This window comes from Pungitius pungitius, chromosome 15, assembly GCF_949316345.1.
Source record: "Pungitius pungitius chromosome 15, fPunPun2.1, whole genome shotgun sequence".
Classification (NCBI taxonomy): domain Eukaryota; kingdom Metazoa; phylum Chordata; class Actinopteri; order Perciformes; family Gasterosteidae; genus Pungitius; species Pungitius pungitius.
The window spans coordinates 7756866-7776453 of record NC_084914.1 but is presented as its reverse complement, the minus strand read 5'-3'; the positions used below and the strand labels follow the sequence as shown (position 1 = coordinate 7776453).

Below are 19588 nucleotides of genomic sequence, written 5' to 3'. Positions count from 1 at the left end.
GATATCCACGTTTATGCATGTCGTTTCTTTCTAAATGTAAGGTGGATGAGAAACATAAAGGGGCCACGCCCCCTGCTGGTGAGATGTGTCATTACAGCAACACGTATCCGCAGCGCAATCACAATCCGCTTTATTGGCCATGTACAGTATAAGTATACATACAAGGAATTTAGTTTTTCCCTTGCTCAGCGTAACAGCTCAATCCTTCATGCTATCCCTTTTGATCATTTTATTTAAAACAGTCATTTTACACATCAATTATTAGTGAGTAAGATCAACAGGTTGGTTTATTTGCACGTTCTGTTTAACAAGCAGCATAGATATTTTTCCTTTAATACACCCATTTATTTTTTAAGAGTGCTGCGATAATGGATAAAAGCTATATTACATTTCTTACATAAACACAAACCTTTTGATAATTGGCAACATACCTATACAATGCACATATCATGAATATATTTGTATTGTACTGTATATTTTGCAAAGCTAAGCTGCTACTTGGATGTGCAATGATCAGACATGACCGATGTGTTTATCAGCAGAGAACAGAAAACATTTACTGCACGGAGCATCCGCATCCCATCAAACAATGTCATCCCAAAAGCTCGACCTAATGCCTGTGCAGATTGTCAGAATTTAGAAACAATATGCGAGCAGCAGTTCAACGCGAGAAACTGGGTTTTCAAAGTGCATCGGCACTTTCCAGAAAGTGGAAAGTGGAAAGTTTGCAGATAGTTTTCCAGTTTTACAAAGCTCGAGCTTTAGCATGGGCCTGCAGGAGGGCGGCGGTATCAGTGTGGGAGCCTTGCATGGCGATGGAGAGTGCACTTTGACCACGCTGGGAGACAAAAAGGGAGAAACACAGGAGAGATACAAATATTCAATTTTCAACCCATATGAAATTAGACACTGTGTACATACGCTTGTTAAAAAATCACATGCAAAGGCTTACGGGCTTAAAGTGTTTTCCAAGGTAAAAATACCTCCTAAAAACCTCAGCATTGTTCCGCTGTTGTAGCGTCAGTGTTACTATGAAGCACCACTGTTGAGCACAGCCACAGCAGGACTCCAGGCTCCTAGTATTGTTTTATGTGATTAGTTGCAATAAGGTGCAGCCTTTAGGCTCCCAGAAAACGGATTAAATAACAAAATATTGTGCAAGGCGGCATTTTCTGTCCTTCAGATGAACATGTGTTGGTGTGTAATTTTCTCAAGACTTTAATAACGTTTAATTATTCTGGGTTCGCGTCCATGTGAAACATGGTTTTAAATTGAGTTAGCATGGCTGTGGGGTTTTTTTTGCACACTCTATGCACACTGTTTGAAAAGCAGGAGATACATTTGCATCCTCCCCTCAGCTCCCGTCCCTGCTTCCACTCACTCCAGACAGATAAGGTGCTGTTAGCGGATTAGCTCACTGTAGCCCTGATTAATCCTGGGAAAGCTCTATTCTGATGCAGACTTGTCAGTCCACCCACATCCACACAGCGCGACTCCAAACATTCAAGCGTTCCTACGTCTAAGCTCCTTTTTGTATTCGTTCACATGAATAGAAAAGTGGATATGCTGTTTTGTTAACAAATGTAACAGGATTTCACAAGATAAATGGAGTTGGAATCTTCACGAGAACTTCATACCTCCAAAATTTTATTTAATGGGAATGCTGCCTGTGCACTTTTTTTCACAGGTTTCTGTGTGCAGTGAACTGTCATCTCTTTTGTACTTTGACCACAAACAGCCACAGATGAGACAACCCACATCTGACACACGGGGTTTGAGGCTTATATTGGAGGGAAATGGGTCGTTGGCCTCTGGCAGTATCACCTTGTCAGTCAGGGCGAGGTCACAGAGGCTCCTCTCCAGCAGCAGCCTTGCGATGTGTGTGTGTCCCCTCTCACAAGCGAACATCAGGGCCGTCGTTCCCTGGTTGTCCTGCAGGTTGGTGTCTGCTCCGAAGCTCAGGAGCAGGCGAACCATCACAACTCGCCCGTGTCTCACCGCCAGGTGCAGAGCGCTTTGGCCCGTCTGTGGAGAGCGAGGGACAAAGAGGTAGAATCTTTTTTTTAAAAAGCCAATCGTTTGTTCAACATTAGTTAGACACTGTTCGTCTTACATGTGAGAATTGTTTTTGTTGTTGTTGTTGTTGTTGCCTTTTAGGTTCAGTGTCCTACTGAAACACTTGAATCAAGTTTAGAAATTCACAAGACGTTATTTTTATAGATCTGCAGCAGCAAAGGCCGCTAAACCTAATGGTCTCATTCTCTTCTTCGATACAGTTGGATTTAGTAAATGATGGTTTTATTGATCGTAATGGACAGGGCGTGGTCTGGTCTGGTCTGTTCTTGTGCTGTTTTTGTCTTTAAACCTTTAACAATGAGTTTAACTTTATTCAAAGGTTAATTGTAACATTTTCAGTTGCCGAAAAATATCATATTCAGTATTTGGTGGAATTCAACTCTGGCTGTTTAAAAAGCCAAGATGTTAATAAACAAAACATGAATTGTTTTAAGACCAGTTTGATAATGATCTTGACGTCATTGATTAAAATAATACTAGGTACTTTTACTAATAACTGGATTTGTGTGTCAAATCAGTGGGATGACCCTTTAGTACCGTGTGACGAATTCTTCGAATTTTCCACTAAGACATCCTGCAGAGAGGACACGCTGTGTCTGCATTGGGTGGTTTGTACCTGGCTGGAGCGGATGTTAATGTCGCTCTGCTCCATTAGCTTGCGGATCACCTCCATCCCGCCTGGACTGTCAGGCGCTGTCAGCGAGGCCAGCATCACCGCTGTGTAGCCTGCATTGTTCTGAAGGCTCCCATCACTCACGCCTGTGACACAAGGAATAAAGTGACTTCCCCCATATGTACGGACCAAACACATATTTGCACAGTGCAGTTACCTGTGTCCAGTATCAGACTGACGATGCTGTGGTTGCAGTGGGACACGCTGTAATGCAGCGCCGTGTTGCCGTTGTCGTCAGCCAGGTTGATCAGGAAGGCCAAGAGGGACGGCGTGGTCTTCTTCACGTCTCTCAGGTACACGGCCACCCGGCCGGCCTCCGAGGTCTCCTCGGCCGCCGCGCTGAACCAGTGCTGAAACAACACAACCAGGGCCTTCCTCTGGAGAGGGGGGGGGGCATGGGAGGAATATCTTTAATTGAACTGTTGTGTTCAATTAACACAACCAGTGATACATCCAGCAGGTACAGCGTTAAGGATTTAGGGTTTGGTGTAGCTTTTCTGTCCACCTGTTTTGAGTCAAATATGTAAGCCAAATAATTCTATATATGTTGAAGTAGCTTTAGAATCAAATTAAGTCACGTTAATTTGAGATGTTTCCCAATGTGGTTCTAGCGGTTTTATTAAAGTTGTCTGTGGAAGAAGCTTACCATGTCTTTATTGGGGTTATTCATTTTATCCATGTGATCTTTGAGCAAATGACAGGCAGCCAGGAAATCCAAATTCACTGTCTCTCTGGAAGAATCAACATGTGAATGTGGGCATGAGGAAAGAGGAAACAGAAAGATGTTACCTGAAAAATAAACATCAGCATTACATTCTCCAAACACTAAGTGATCAGGCGTTCGTTCCGCTCCTCTCACCGGCCCCCGGTGGTCATTTCTGAGCCAGACCTCCTCTCCATCTGTTCCCCCGGGGGCTGCAGTTTGGCCTTGGTTGTTTTCTCAGCTTCCAGGGACACTCCGCCTCCATCTGTCCGCCCTGATCCTGCTCCACCCGATATCATCTCTCCGCCTGGGTTTGTCTGCGTCATTGCCTCCATCCGCCTCTCCCCTGGGACTCCATCCACCTGGACAGCAGCCATCTCCCTGGGGTTGATGCTTCTCTCCTTCTGCCTGCTCTCATTCGCTAAGTCCTGCCCAAACACAGCTCCACTCTCACGTCTTTGAAAAAAGAAGGAAGGAGAGCTGAGCATACATTTAAAAACTGCCTCCCAAATGGTGGTAAATGTTGGCAACTGAATGTATACTGATCAGACTTGTAAGAGTTATACACCTTTTCATTTCTAGCCAGCATTTAATTTTCAAGTTTTGAGATATTTATTGTCATGTGTACAGTTTAACCGGTTACTCTGTACAATGACATTCTTATTTTGATATGCCCACCTTCACATAGCTACAGATCTAAAAAGAGAGAAATAAATACACGCACAAATGGCATCAAACTCAATCAATCATCCCCTCTGCAGATGTTTGGAGAAGATTTTCAAAATGTACAGTTTCTCCTCAAACACCAAAGGTCGCTGCAACCAGAGGGAGTTGGTACTAACCCTTTATCCACGGCAACAGATTGTGGGGTTTTTGTCTTCTGGGCGCATCCGTCTGTCCTGGTGATGGACTTAGAGGCTTCATGAGAACAAACACAGAGGATGTGATTCAACATCACAACATTTACAAATACATATTCATTACTGTTTATGACTTACATACAGCCATTTCACCCCAAAAAGCTAACTAAACAAATATTTACTCCAAGTTGTTAACATTGATTACAATGATTGATGGGTAAACTGTGGGCCTGTAAATTTAATTACATTTTCTGTATTGATTTTTAAATTGGAGTAAATGAAAACATTAAAAAAAAACATAATGACACAACTTCAGTTGTAGGAGTGGGAGTCTCTTCACATGAATCTGCTCTTCCTCCTGCGACGGTGGCGCATGGAGTGGCGTGTTGTGCTGGGAACCGCAAGGTTGGTGGTTCAAATCCTGGCTCCCCCATGTGCCATGTCGAAGTGTCCCTGAGCAAGACACCTAACCCCCTAATTGCTCCCCATGCAAAATGTAAACCATGGGTTAAAATGCAATGTAAGTCGCTTTGGATAAAAGCGTCAGCTGAATGACATGTGATGTAACGGCTGCTAACATTGATGTTGATCCAGTTCTGTTTCACAGAAGCTCCATCAACTCAGAACACTGAAACTTGATAACCCTTTGAATTCAGATTCTGTGCGTGTGAATACACACACCTCTATGACGTGGATGATTGATATGTCGGCTTTGCGTGCTGTGATTTATAACAATTTCCAAAGGGCAAAGCTCTGAATCTGAAAAAAAAGTATAGTTCAAACTAATGGCCGGGAATGACAGCAGCAGCGACACCAAAGAGGGGACACAGAGTGGGGGGGATGCAATGGCCCCTTTCCCCCTTCCTACCCACATGCTTCAAGCGCCTTTGGCACCGCACTCGCCTTTAAGCTCTGCGTTCATTGGATCTGAACTACGTGCCTGTAAAGTATATTTAAGTTTACAAAAAATAAGTACATAAAGTCAAAATGTAATAATAACCTGGCAGTAAGTATTCAAAACCACCCTGTGGAAGTTCCTGCTACAGAAGGTTGCTGGTAACCTTGAGAACATTAGGTCAGAACATTTTAATCATTGCAGTGACATAATGTGCAATCTGTGGACTGCGGTACCTCCGTGTTGCATTCTCTCTCCATCACTGGCCCCTTGTTGGCTGTAGTAGGAGGTAAGGATCTCGATGAGTCCCATCATCTCCTGCTGCAGGGAGTTGACTTTGGGGTCAGGGTGCTGCAGAGATTTGCCCTTTCCCGAGTCATGGCCTGCACACAAGCACTCCCACTGCTGACACAAGAGCCTCTTGACCTCCTTTATGTGGTGGGCGACCACTGCAGTTTCATCTGAAGCCTCTCGGGGATTCATTGTCACTGGTTTGTCTCGTTCTCTGCCTCTTTGTCCATTTGTGCCAACAATTCTTGTATCTGGACGTCTTGACACTTTATCATGAGGTTCGATAGAATCGTCTCCATTCTGGTGGAACGGCGAACTCTCTGCAGAATTCCTCATAAGGTGCTCAATCTTCTCATCTTTCTTTCTGCTCTCCTCCAGTTGATCCCGGAGCAGCCCCAAAGCCATCTGCAGCTCCAAGCTGGTCTCGTTGAGCATTTGCTCCAGTGCAGCTACTTTAGCCTGCAGGGACGTCACCGTCAGCAGCTCATCCAGATCTGTGCTCGTCCTCCACTCGTGCGCAGGACTGCAGTCCTCCAGATCACCGCTGTGATTTCTAGGATACAAGGTGCCGCTGTCATGACGAAGCCTTTTGTTGTCCACTTTGCCGAAGCGGGACGAAGCGCGAGGGTCCCTGGTCCCATTCACTGAAGAGGGTGGTACATGTGGATCCAGGCCCCGGCGGAGCCTTTCCCTTTCCTCCTGGAGGATGCAGATATGCGCCCTGAGCTCCGGAACCACCCTCACCTCCATCTCCAGCTCCCCCACGCGCTCCAGGGCGTCCGCCAGGCGCCTTAACAGGCCTGAGCAGCCCTGGTGGCGAGGGCTCTCCGGGTCGCAGAAGACGTCTTCACAGGACGTGTCCCGATCGCCGAGGGTGTCCCTCGAACTCCTGAGGCTGCTGGGGTCGCCCGTGGACTCTGATCCCCGTCTCAGCAAAACCGTGAGAGGCATACTGGAGGCACGCAGCAGATGGGGCCTGATGTGCTCACCCAGAGGTTGCTCATCAAACTCCTTCATTCGGGCCTCCATCTCTGCCAGGGAGTGGAGCGCTGTGGGCGAGTGCGGCGGCCTGGGATCGCTTGTCCAGGAAGGGTAGCCATGGTGACGGGCATCCGACAGTCGGGACCTGGGGCCGAGGGCTCCAGTAGATCCCCAAGGGCTCGGGCGGTAGCCGCACCCGGAAGGATTGAGTTGCCTGGGGAGAGTGCTCGCTCTGGGGCATTTGCTGCGGCGCTTGATGGGCACTCTCTTGATTGTGTTGCCTTTCTCTATGTCGTCTACGTATTTTAGGAAGTCCAGGTCGAGTTGAAAGCCGTACGGTGTTTCCACTGAGTACGGGGGCTTCCCTTTGATCCCATTCCCTGTTGTTTTAGGAGGCCGGATATTTCCTGTAATCATTTAATAAAAGGTAATTGGTATCTCACAATTTTTTTACAATTCTTTCATATTTGGGGTTTTATTTTACCGTTTTGTTCTTCCATCCCTTTTTCTGGCTTCAGTTGTCCAAACAATTTTCAGGTTTCCTTGTTGGATCCTTGGTAAACAAACACAATCAAATGAAATATGGGTGTGAATTGAGCCAGCAACAAATGGAAAGGATATCTAATGTCTGAGGAGGAAAGACGATGAATTTTGTCACTTTAACAGTGGTATTTTTAACGGAAAACTCCATCTTAATTTAGTAACCAGATTAAGGATCACTACAATCCTCCTTCCATTCTGTCTCCCACATGTAGCGCAGAGCAACAGAACACATTCAATTACGCTCAAGTGTATTCTCTTCCTTCCTCAGTCATTATTCCCGTCTTTTTTTTCTCACACTCTCGCTGCTTCATTTTCCTGAATCACCCTGCTATTATTCAAGAGTGGCACGCCTGATGTTCACTTAATTACAGCTCTGCCATCCATCCAGGATGAGCGCTGGAAATAGCTTTGGACGGTTTAGCACAGGCGCTATGGCCAGAGGAGAAAATACACTCCCACAGACATAAATACAGACGACCATTGTTGTGACTCACTACTTTCCTCCCTTCCTCCCTTCCTGCCTTCTCCGTGCCTCCTACTACGTCTGCAGCCTTCGGTCAGACCCGTGGTTTAGTTTTCCTCAACTGTCTCTCACTGGAACTTTCTTTTTCCTCTTTTTGTTTTATTTTTTAGTTTACAGCATGGCTCTATATTGATTATGATGACTCTCCCCTTCTTCCTCTCTATGATAGGCAACAGACTACTCTCTAAGTAGTGATTTCCTCTCCAACCACCTTCCCTCAATATCTCCCTTCCAGCCTCACCTCCTCCCACCTCCTTCTTCTCACCCCTCTCCTGACCGCTAGCGTCTGTTGCAGTTTGCTGTTCTCTTAAGGCTTTGCCACGGCCCCAAACAATGTCAGCTATGCAGTAAACAGGCAAACCCCTCCAAATGGTCCTGCTGGGAATTTGGATCAATATAAACTTTAAATAGTAGTGAATCTACAATAAACAGTTACAAATGCACATCCATTTACCAGGTAAAAATGCACAGGCATGTGAAAGTGTAGAAAATAAGTGCAATTATTGCATGCCCTCCCACCAGATTCTTTACTTTTAAGATGATACATTCATGTTACCTCACATTTAGAAATACTAAAATACTAAAAATAATTTGATCACTGTGAGTTTGAGCTACAGTGTGTACAGATGCCTGTTGTTCTTCTTGTATGTGTAGCTTTCCTTGGGTGAAATTGCAAAATCTGTTTATTCAGTGACATTGCAGTGAATAAACGTTGGAGGCGACCTCAGCTTTCACACCTGCGGGGCTCCTCTTTACTTGTATTTCAAAGTTTCCAAACGCAAAATGGCATCCCAAAAAATGTTCACCAAATGTACCATAATCACCGCAGTGATTTGGGGCTGATTGTTGTTGTCGAATTGTCCCAGTTAAATTGCCTGTGAAGCGTTTTGAGTTAACGTGGGAATTCAGCCTGTGTCACTTTGGTGTAAAAAGACATTTAAATTCAGAGGATCTACAGTTGTTTTTTTCTGTTTAGGTGAGAATATATCCTCATTTAAGATTTTGTGAGTTCATTTTGTTTATCTATCAGAGTAAAATTAAGCCTGTCTATTGAAGCGAACTAGCCAACGGCATGCAAAGCACCCTGTCACATGTGAGCACAGATGGAAAAGCTCTGCAGCAGAAGAGATCAGATTTCGCAGCCAAAGTACGGGTCGCTCTGGAATTTATTTCTCTCATAGTAACGATATTATTTCAAATGCTTGCTTTACTTGAAACAGGACTTTTCATAGTACAATCGTTTGTTCACGCATATAGAATCCTAATACACGTGTTCAACATAGATTCTGATACCCTTTGTGGTTATGCCAGGGCACTTTTATGACGTTGAGTGGCATCTTTCAACGCTTGATTTGACAAGTCTAAATTTAGCCTAAACGCGTGGGTGTCAAACTAAATCGTATGCCAGGAGACAAAATCCAGAAGTGTCTCTTTATTTATTATATTTTCCCAGAGTAGCACAGGATCACTCAGTGCCTCTGGGTGGACAACAAACAAGCACAACAAAATCAACCCCGTTGTTTTGAGCTAGTGAGGCGGTGAGTTGAACAGAACACGCTGATGTTGCTGCTTCGCCGACGACTGTCGGTCTGCAGCGTGCAGCACAGCACCTGTTGCTGCTGACATCTCTATCAGTCACCGCTGGCTGCCGATCAAGAGAACAAACACTTTTACATTCGTGCTTTGCAGTAAAAGATGAAGAGTCTACCTTGTAAAAAGTGTTGTTTTTCTTGCTGAGAGATAAACAAGATGATTGATACTGCTCTCTTAGCTATATGCTAAGCTATGCTGGGGGATCGTTAGTTTAGCAGACTGGCCAAGGTCTGACTCCAGGACCTGCGTAAACTGATTTTTCACAAACAATGTTAATGCTGATGTTAACTTGCAGTTTCTATGATAAGCGAAGCTCTCTCTCTTTCTCTCTTGGTTACGGAAAAAAATGTAGCCCAAACGTTTTTTTGACCAGGTTTCCAGAAAGAAAACAATAAAGTAGAGTTAGGGATGAATCTCCAGAGTCATTGCGTAACTCTCCACATTTCCGTGGCATGGATATTAATCGTGCATGCTAGTGGGCCCCACTTACAGGAAACCCAGGAAAGGTTTTGCCTTTACCCAGACAAACTTCTGCAAATACTGCTAAGTCAAGCATTAAAGTAACTGAGTTGTCATCAGCATTTAAGGTAGAATGTCTCGTTTTTAAAGCGTCCTTTTTGTTTGGGGTTCTTTTCTCAGCTCCTCTGGATAAATGTATCACTTCACATGGAGACATTTTAAATCTTGTATTCATAATATCTCTAAGCACTGCATTCTTTACCAAAGCCACAAATGAAATATAGACTTATGACGCAGCACGTGTCAAGCAGGTTCGTCTTCATTTAAATCAGAATGAGGACTACTGGGTTACTGACTGATTGAATGCCTATTTCTTTGCCATTTTTCACCCCATTTTTTTGCGGACTGAAATATCTCAACAGCTATTTCAGTGATTTGAAGTAGATAAACATTCAAAGACTTTTGAGTGAACCCTGATTTGTCTTTTAGTTACAAGGTGAGAAAGATATTTGGCTGTTTTGAGTGAAATGTCTCAAAATATTAGGAATGCTTGCCGTGCAATTTCCTATGCATGTTTACACCCCACGCAAGATAGATTGTGAAAACTTTGATGATCCCTTAACTTAATCATCATTAAATCAATGATTAGCAAACATGCTAACACACTAGAACCAGGCTGTGAACATTAACTTGCATTGCCATTGTAATCCTGATATTAACATGCTCAAATCACCAAAGGGCCTTCAAGTGCATCCTCACAGAGCTGCTCCAACATTTATTCCCTTTCATGTTTTTGTTTCAATGGGTTCCCTTGGTGAACATGCAAAGTTGTCAGTTCCGATAATGTATAACATTGTGACTGTACATCGTCACTGTAATGTATTATTCTCACCTCAAATGGGAGATCATGTATAACGAACTTGAAACCCCACAGGGATGTTTCAGAGATAACCACATGGTATTTGCTTAAGTTCTGTTACCCAAAAAATCATTCCTCTGCTTCACTTTTTGGCTGTACAGACTGTGGTTTTCTTCAGCACATACAAGTCTTCTGTTTGGAGTTCATTTAGGAACACAAGCCAATAGTTAGTAGATAGATAATAACTCCAGCTCCATTTTACCTCCTGTTCTAACTGTCTCTTCTTTTTCCTGTCAAACTCCTTTCATCCACTGTCTCCATAAACACTTTTCTTGATATCACCTTTTTCTTATTTTGTCTATTTTGGTCTTTTTGGATTTTGGAGTCCTGGTCGTTGTCCAACAGTAACAGGGTCAGAGGTGCATTGTGGCATCTCAAACCCGCTTTGTGGTATTTTGGAGCCGAAGCTCATGGGACGAAACAGCTGCCAGGGGCTTCACGCAAAGAGAAAACTATGGTATGTTTGCATGGCAAAAAATAGAAAGTGTGCTGCCCTGTGTGTTTTCACGTAGAAGTGTGTGTTTGTCTGTGTTCAAGTCTATTTCTGTACATTAAGAGTAGACCAAATGTAAATATGAGTCTTTAAAAGGCACGAAAGTCTGATTAGTATTCAGCACACTCCCAGTTTCCATCCACACAATTCCTCAAATCACTTTACCGTTAAAGGTTTTCCTGACCCTGTATATAGAGCGGCTTGACCTGGATCTTGAGACTTTCAAGGTCAATAGACAGGATCTCAGGTTGGACAATTCAGCACAAACATTCCACCGCCTGAGAGATACAAGATCCACAGCTTACCTTGTGACATGTGCTCCGCAGCTTTCTCCTGGCGGTGTGAAGGCGTGTGTGTCAGACGCTCCTCTACAGCCTGCTCTCAGCTCCGTGCAGCCCCTCTGTCTGTCTCCTGAGAAGGCGGGGAGGCGCTGTCAGGAAGAGTGGCGCGCTGCCACTGTTTGGGACACGCCGACGTGAAGCCCCTGCCATAACAGAAGCCGGGTCTGCTGGCGTGTAAAAGAGAGCAAGAGGGTCAGGGGGTGGGGACGGCTTGTGGGCCGGCGCCTCCTGTCCCGGCAACACTGCAGAGTGGGAAGCTCCGGACCTCACAGGACCGCACCCGACTTTCCTCAGAGAGCCGCCAAAGGGAGCTCGGAGGAGTAGCTGGGCGGCGAACGGCAGCAGCTCCCTCGGGACCCTGGTGACAACATGTCAAAGAACATGGAGCAAATGGCATTAAGTAAGAGAGAGTACCGGAGTCACCTTACTGTGTACCGTCCACAGTCCTCCCAGATGGCCTCTGGCCTCACGGACCACCCTAATTCAGAATGTGTAACCCTACCCAGAGCTATGTGGTCCTCCGTCCTCTACGTTCAAGTAAACAGGGGCAGGGCAGACGGCGCGATGCCATCCACGGGGGTTCATTCTCCCAGCGCATACCTCCCATTCTTCTCGGATCCGCTTTCGACCCGCAGCCAGCACCTCCCTTTGGGGCACCAAACATCATGCCAGGAAAGCCTTTGCTCTGCTCCTTTTAACGCACTGAGGAATAAGGAACAACCGTCTGGCCTGGTGGGTTGTCTCCTGTCACCTAGGTTTTAGTGAAAAAGAAGAAACTGCTTTTGAGGTCATGCTATCGGCACAGTTTTAGGGGCAACAGGGCCGGTCTGTTCATCAATTTGATCCAGACTGGACTTACTGAATGGACATCCTGCCGTATTGAAGAAGATTGAGACCATGAACCCATGAATGTTTACAATGTTTACTGAGGGAATGAACCAAGCCTTATTTTGTTTCGCAAGCAGAGGAGTTTCAGATTATGGGATTGGCACAAACATGTTGCTCAGATGTGCCACCATGAGGTTCACATTTGAGGTTTTACGCCCTAACAACTATAGTTGATGGATTGCCATGAAACTTGGTACAATCATTATAAATGAATTTAGCTTTTCATTATGCCTTTTTAGTTGCGTTAGTTAGCAACGACTGACACAGTGCCCCGCCATGGATGGAAAAGGATTTAGCGAGAATTAGCAAGAAATTCTCCTTTTCCATTACCCAAGCAGACAACTGACTCCGAGAGGGCTTGTGGTTCAACTGGAGGAAAAAAACAGTCTTTATTGAACCAAAGGAACGACCACATGCTGCAAAAAACTGGTTTGTTTCCGAGAAAGATTTAGAGTTGTATTGGAAGGGGAATGTGGGGTGCAAATGTAATGCTTATTATATTAGATGGAGGTCTTTAAACATCCAAGTAAAAATTTGGGCCCAAGGAGGTAAAAATCTTGTTGGGCATTCCAATACGCCAACATCCACATTAAATGCTGTTTATTTTTGTTGCTCAACAATTTCTTTGAGAAGTGGTGCATGTAAAGGAGCTGATGTAACAAAACACGAAACAGATGGAAAAGTTTGAAGTAGTTCAGTCCACCTAAAGGTCTATCAGCCTATTCTCCCCCCTTGGGATGTGTGTTATGTAACTGTGGCTTGTGGTCAGGGGAGTTACTGGTTTTGCTGTAGCTGCATTGGCCAATTGAAACAGTGGTCATGTAACAGCAAAGTATGAATCAGGAATGTCCCTTTTGGCCACATGGCCACAGATGCTTTACTGAAGGAAAAACTGAGGATTTTTGAGTCCCACAGTAAGTAAAGCAGCTGGAATTCATATGAATGAGGATGTCGGCTGCAGGCTATAGGTCTAAATTTTCTGAGGCTTTATGTTAAGGCTGTACAAATTGTTAAATTGCTGCCGAATTTCGAAACAAGGAATGTTGCATTGATATCTATTTTCCAACATTGGAAGCAAATGACTTACATCTCAGTCCAAGGTGAGCGGTGTGTACAAAACCAACCGGTGTGCAGTTTGCTTTTGAATGTCGCAGGAGACTGGCTCGAGCAGCCTGCAGCAGGCAGTGAGCAGTGTACAGCCTGAACAGCAGCCCCTCAGGTCCTCGTACGTAGGACCCCGAGGAGGAGGGAGGAGGGCTTTGAAGATTCTCTGTAGCAGCCACAGCTAACCACGCAGACTTACAGTGTATTTATTGATATCTAGCATCACGTCAACGAATCAAGTGCGGACTGTTTGGCCACCGATACAAGAACGAAGAACAAGGAGAGTTCAAGGCCCACCACGGTGTGTTAGGTAGCCACATTTTATTACCAACCATGGGACTTAAACAGCTCGTTCTCCTGTCTGGTGCTTATGAAATAAATGTGAAAGTTGTGAGATGCTGCAGCTGTTTGTAGTATTGGTTGCATCTAAGTAAGTCTGACATCCTTACAAAATAAATTATTGCTTAATGCCCAAGTAATTTAGTGATATCGCACAATGGTGGTCTTTTCCATCTTGTCGATAAAATCCTGAATCCACTTTGTCCAAGACAAGACCAAGTTAAAATGCGGTTGACTCCTTCAAAACTTTGTCTTCAGACCGGTTCCATGATCCAGCTTGAGTACCATCACCCTGATTTTACAAAAATTTAAATGTGGGGGAGATTTTTTATTTCATTTGGAGCACCTTCTGTAACCTGTGCTGAACATAGAAGGTCTTACATAACACACATGGCAACTTGACAACTCTTCTTGTTCTTAACATAACTTTGGGACTCCAAAAAGTAAATATTAACATTTTGAATGCATACAACATGGGCTGTGAATAAATGAACAGTTGGTCCTGAAGCAGGTATCACGAGCATGTTTTCCCCTGACAGCCAGTGTACGAATGGGTTTGAATGGGTTATAATACACAATTATGCTCAATATTCCACCTCAGATCCTTCCTTTGTTCTGCTCAGAAGCCGCCTTAAGCCTCCACAAGGCCCCGTTACCGTGCGCTTTTACTCTTTGAAGCTAGCCTGCGGCTTCTGTGTCAGAAGTTTCACATGTGAGCTGCTGTGCACGCGTACATTTTACCATCAAGAGAGCCGAACCCGTGCTGAAGTCAGGGTTGTGAAGTGTTTGCTGCGCAAACACTGTCGGGACCAGTGCAATCCTGCGCTCATATTGGTAGTTAATATTTAACAGAGGAGAACATGGGTCATCAGACTGTAGATTGGTGGTTATGTCTCACCTCATACACCCACTTTTTACAATAGAGTGTGCACAAAAACCACTGTGTTTGTGTGTGTGAATCAGGAAGCATTTTGTCTTTCAATTGAATTCATGTTGCTTGTTTTTAGATTTAAAAAACATAAAGTCATTAATTAATCCAATCTCAAGGTAAAAATGAGCCGCTGGAGAATAACAGAGATCCGTCCTCAGCGGAAGTTACAATAGTCAAAACCACTTCAGGATTTTACTCTGTCCTGACTGACAGAATCAAAGAGCGCAAATTAAAGCAGATTCAAAATGAAGGGAATTCAACCTCAATTTCCTTTTTCGGTTGATCAAGTTTGATTATTGACCCAACATTCCGGCCGCTGATGAACTTTCAATAGTCCACTCGGGAAGAGGAAGCTGCATCATCCATGCAGATAATGATCGGATGAACAGGTTAATCATTGACTCAATGTACATAAAAGCTGGGGATCCGTCACACTGGAGGGAGAGAGCTGCCAGTTGTTCCCATAACATCACTAACACTCAGCGGCGGGACAACAACATGAGGATCCCGCTGATTCCCATACTGTTGGTCGCGGCCGCCGCCTGCGTCCCTTCCCTGTGTGGCAGTGGGGACCCGCCCGACCTCCGGCCGGAGGCCCCCGTTGAGACCCGCTCCCGCTTCGCTGCTCTCGACGATGTGCGTCTCCTGGGCAACGGCCTCCTCCAGCTGGGCCAGAGCCTGAGGGAGTTTGTGCAGAAGACGAAGGGACAAATAAACGACATCTTCCAGAAGCTCAACATCTTTGACAACTCATTTTACCGGCTGTCGGTGCTCGCCAGTGAAATCAAAGAGGAAGAAGAGGAGCTGAAGAAGACCACGGTGGTGCTGAAGGCCAACAACGAAGAGATCAAAGACATGTCCGTTAAGATCGGCTCCAAAGTGGACATCATCCTGCAGGAGAAGAGTCAGTTGAAGAGCAAGGTGGAAGGGCTGGAGGAGAAGCTGAGCGGCATGTCACACGGCCTGGTGACGAGCGAACAAGTGGCAGAGATCAACGGCCTCAGGGTGAGTCCCCGGCTGAAGGGAAATAGTCTCTGAAAGATTATTTTGCATAGAAAAACATGAAGTAAAAAAATGTTTTTGGTAGGATAGCCACTTTCAGCCTTTGATAACTGAAAAAAAAATTGTTCAAGCGAACTGGAAGAACCGACACGTCTTCTTACGATAGACGGCAGACAAGCCTTTGAAGTGCAGAGATCCGCTTTTTGAATAATTAATGACAACTCTTGATGATGAATCGTAATCCTTTATCCCCCTCTCTGCTCTGTGGGGCGATTGTTCTCCCAAATCTAAAAGCAGCGCTCCCAAGTATTGACTGTAACATTAACAATAAAACAAGAGGCTTCCTTAACGGTTCCCATGATTCTTTCACGGCCGCTGGTCAGGAAGTGATCCACAGCCAGGAGCGCAGCATCACGGAGCTGCTGGAGGCTGTGAGGGAGCAGAGCGACCAGCTTAATCACCAGAGAGCCAAGATCAGGATTCTAGAGGAAAAGGTAGGGAGATGTTTGTTTGTTTTTTCTGCTCAGGGTCAGTGGACGTTTTTACTATTATTTTCCCCTCTTTATTCCTTGCAAGTTTTATTGCTGCAATCCAATCACTTGTATCACGTTCATATTCTAATCTGCGTCCTTAAGAAGGTCCCTGGCACTGCAGATCTGTCGTCATGTGACACAGAGTCACGAGCTGCCTTACAAATCAGTGTATAGCATTATCGCATCTAATTACTATCTTGAAAAAGGTTTGTTAGCAGCCACATGTCTGGTGGTTGTCGTCACGTTCTCTTTACAAACCCATCCGCTCGGCCTGTGGCCCTTGACCACAAGCTGTTTTAGCTCCACGCACCCCTCCAGCGTCGGTGTAACGTCTGTATTCACGGGAAGCTGGGCTCGGGCAACAAAGGTATTTAGTGAGAAAACCACGTGGTTGACTTTTGGTTTACAAACAGCGGTGTCCTGTTTGGCCCCTCGCATCCCCTCCAGAGTGAGAGTGTGGACTGTAATGACTCCTTCACATCATCATTTATTCAGTCCTTTATTTCCGCTCAGAGACTTTCGGTTTGTTACTATATTATCTAAATTAGATTTTAAATCTTGGGAAGAGGGTGCAGACATAATAACACAGTTGTCTGTAATTTTAATAATCTTAGCCAGTGCCTCTGTGCTATAATACGTTTGCATTTTCATTGGTCTTTGGAGCACATTATTCATATTGTAACAGTGAAATATAATCTGCAGTGTTTCTTGGGGGTGAGTCTGAGTATGATGTCTTTCCCTGACTATTTGTCTTAGTTTACGGTCAACACGTTGACACAAGAGACCAACGAGAGGATGCCTGGCATCTTCAAAAGTGAAGCACCAACACTCACCCCTTACCTGACCTCAAGCTCCACCAGCACCACCAGCATGATGAGTAAGACTGATAATAAAGCATGATTAACTTTTCAGTGTTATATATTATTTTTGATTTTTTTCCCAATTTATGAGCAGGTAAAAAATATTCCAAATACTTGATACTTCTGTTTCTCCTCATCATTAACAAATGAGTCTCAATAAATGACTTTTCTAATACAGTTTCTTACCTGCCTGCACATTAAACAGTTCCAGCATCTACTCAGCAATCATTCATCCTGCACACACTTCTTTTCCTGCCACTGCTGCTGATTTCAATCTGTTGACCGCGTGGTCACAGGTGCACTTCCATTTCTCTGCTGCTGATTTGCACTTTGAAGCCAACACAACACAAGTTAAACATCATGTCTTGGTTTGTTCTCAAATAGATCTGCCATCAGACTGCAGTGACCTGTTCAGCAGGGGGGAGCGAGTCAGTGGTGTCTATGCCATCAGACCCAACGGAACGGAGCCCTTCATGGCCCTTTGTGACATGAGCAAAGGTAACAGAGACATCGAAGATCAAATTTGAATCATTTGTCCTCATGAACTGTCTGTTTTCTATATTACTATATATATATACATATTACTATACTATATTACATTTTGAGGATTATAACTTTAAATAAATCTATTCATTTCTATTTCTTTTTTTTCTGATTTAGAGCATGGAGCAACAGTCATCCAGCGAAGGATGGATGGCTCTGTGAATTTTGATCAAACCTGGGTGAAGTATGAAAATGGGTTTGGAGACCTTCAAGGTGAAAGACATTATTCCCTTCTTTAGACTTTACTTAAAACTACATTGTAAACAGCCAAATTCAAAAATCACTTAGGGTATATCGTTGTTATAACGTTTTTATCTTGTAATGAAAGAAGCACTCCTGAAAGGCGCTTGCCAAATCCCGTCAGCTGCGACTCCTCACTGTTGTCTCTCTCACAGGGGACTTTTGGCTGGGTCTCAGGAACATCCACTCTCTAGTCACTCAGGGCAGCTCCGTCCTACACATCCAGCTGGAAGATTGGAAACAGAACAGGCGCTTCATTGAATACAGATTCAACCTCAACGGTCCTGAAAGCAACTACACCATTCACCTCACGCATCTGTCTGGAGATTTGCCGGACCCCATGATCAACCACACGGGCATGATGTTCTCCACCAAGGACAGGGACAATGACAACCACCAGGAATCAAACTGTGCCCACGACCACACAGGTACAGCAGCTACACATGTGGGAGACATGTTTGTCCCCCATGTGACGCCAAACGGGGGGATTAATAAATACTTTGTCGTCCGGTATCAGCTGCACAACGTGTCGTTTCTGTCATCCGCCAGGTGGATGGTGGTACAACGCCTGCGGAGACACCAACCTGAACGGGAGATACTTCCACATGAGACCTAAGGGGCGCTCAGATCGCAGGAGAGGGATTCAGTGGAAGCCGGCCCAAAAGACATATTTCTCCCTCAAGCTTACCCAGATCTCTGTGCACCGCGCGGCTGACGCCATTACCGCGCCTCCCTCTTCTGCCTCCACGGAAACAGGCGTCTTTCTGTGATCCAGTACCGGTATTCTCAGTGAAAACGCTGCATTTAACCGCGGCCCCCTTCAGGAGAGCTTTGACAATGCTTCACATGGACGGCCATGATTTAAGACGGCTTGGGCTGAGGCGAAGGTGTTTCTTCCGAGTGTCAAGTTCAAGTAGATTGAGTCAGAGAGGACACTAAACAAGCGTTTTGTGAGATTGAGAGAGCCAAACCAAATGTAATAGAACACTATGTATTGTGACATATGAAAAATACCAAAACACAGTTAACACACAAGACATGTTCACTCAGTGTATCTTGAAGGTCAAGGGTTATGGAGGAGGAATTCAAACGTACAGTCGTGTGGGTGAGCAGTTTTGTATCGGGTCACATTGACTCAGAACATACATCATACAGTGGTTTCCGACATGGCGGAGGCGGTCGAAGAGGTCGCAAGATACATCTACGTCTGGAGCGAATCAAAAGGATACAAACGTCTACTCTGTCATCTTAAAATGATTTAAATGAACCAATTACTGAATATAGAAAAGTGCTTCAGAACCCAAGATGTATTTATTATTATAAAGGACCAGAAGTGAGTCGTCCGTGACCTGCTAATGGTTGAAACTGTTGACATTATATTTTTACATATGATTATTTGTTGTTTTGCTTCAAATAAAACATTTTTTTTGATCATCGAAGACAAAAATCCATAATGATCTGTTTCTTCTTGCACAGAATGCTCTTTTTATGTTGACACAGATTTGGTACAGATTCATTTCATCCTTGAACTTCATTTTGAGGCCAAAGTCTATTAAATGGATGACTGATCTGTTTGTGCTATTGGGTCATACTAAATGTGAAAAAGGCTCTGGCTGGTCTGGGGACACTGTTGTATTGTGTTGTTGTGGACAGTAACAAACACTAGAAGGCAGTGTTGCTCTATCCAATTCAGATCCCTCTCTCTCTCTCTCTCTCTTAATTGTGCTGCACGTAGATAATTAGATTGGACAACTACTGTTTGTTTTGTAAATAGATGCTTTCCTAAAATCCCTTCTAG

At 44.6% G+C, this 19588-nt stretch overlaps 2 protein-coding genes across 3 annotated transcripts; one reads left to right on the top strand and one right to left on the bottom strand.

Annotated features, from left to right (window-relative positions):
- Window positions 1–108: 108 nt before the first annotated feature.
- Window positions 109–11904, bottom strand: LOC119203234 (KN motif and ankyrin repeat domain-containing protein 4-like). Of its 2 annotated transcripts, none has more exons than XM_037457149.2 (11): window positions 11853–11904; window positions 11315–11708; window positions 6964–7032; window positions 5444–6886; window positions 4295–4370; window positions 3609–3908; window positions 3396–3480; window positions 2907–3126; window positions 2693–2835; window positions 1825–2025; window positions 109–838 (listed from the first exon to the last, which is right to left on the bottom strand). In XM_037457149.2, exons 3-11 carry the CDS (start codon window positions 6977–6979, stop codon window positions 746–748), a joined length of 2577 nt encoding a protein of 858 aa, XP_037313046.2. In that variant the 5' UTR covers window positions 6980–7032; window positions 11315–11708; window positions 11853–11904; the 3' UTR covers window positions 109–745. The 2 variants fall into 2 exon arrangements, with proteins under 2 accessions (XP_037313046.2, XP_037313048.2); XM_037457151.2 differs by lacking the exon at window positions 11853–11904 and having other exon boundaries at window positions 11315–11514; window positions 11616–11800.
- A 3139-nt stretch (window positions 11905–15043) lies between these two features.
- Window positions 15044–19241, top strand: LOC119203275 (angiopoietin-related protein 3-like). Its single transcript, XM_037457154.2, has 7 exons — window positions 15044–15617; window positions 15998–16108; window positions 16904–17024; window positions 17392–17505; window positions 17668–17763; window positions 17946–18218; window positions 18340–19241. The coding sequence occupies exons 1-7, from the start codon at window positions 15111–15113 to the stop codon at window positions 18558–18560; spliced, it is 1443 nt and encodes a 480-aa protein (XP_037313051.2). The 5' UTR covers window positions 15044–15110; the 3' UTR covers window positions 18561–19241.
- Window positions 19242–19588: the final 347 nt, after the last annotated feature.

Bases quoted from the DNA above. Each gene is read 5' to 3' on its own strand.
- LOC119203234 (XM_037457149.2), bottom strand. The intron at 4,371-5,443 runs GTACCGCAGTCC...GTTCTCATGAAG, and splicing joins AGAGAGAATGCAACACGGAG to CCTCTAAGTCCATCACCAGG. The intron at 2,836-2,906 runs GTAACTGCACTG...CTTGTGTCACAG, and splicing joins CAGTCTGATACTGGACACAG to GCGTGAGTGATGGGAGCCTT.
- LOC119203275 (XM_037457154.2), top strand. From the start codon at position 15,111: ATGAGGATCCCGCTGATTCCCATACTGTTGGTCGCGGCCGCCGCCTGC. The intron at 16,109-16,903 runs GTAGGGAGATGT...TATTTGTCTTAG, and splicing joins TCAGGATTCTAGAGGAAAAG to TTTACGGTCAACACGTTGAC. The intron at 17,025-17,391 runs GTAAGACTGATA...GTTCTCAAATAG, and splicing joins CAGCACCACCAGCATGATGA to ATCTGCCATCAGACTGCAGT.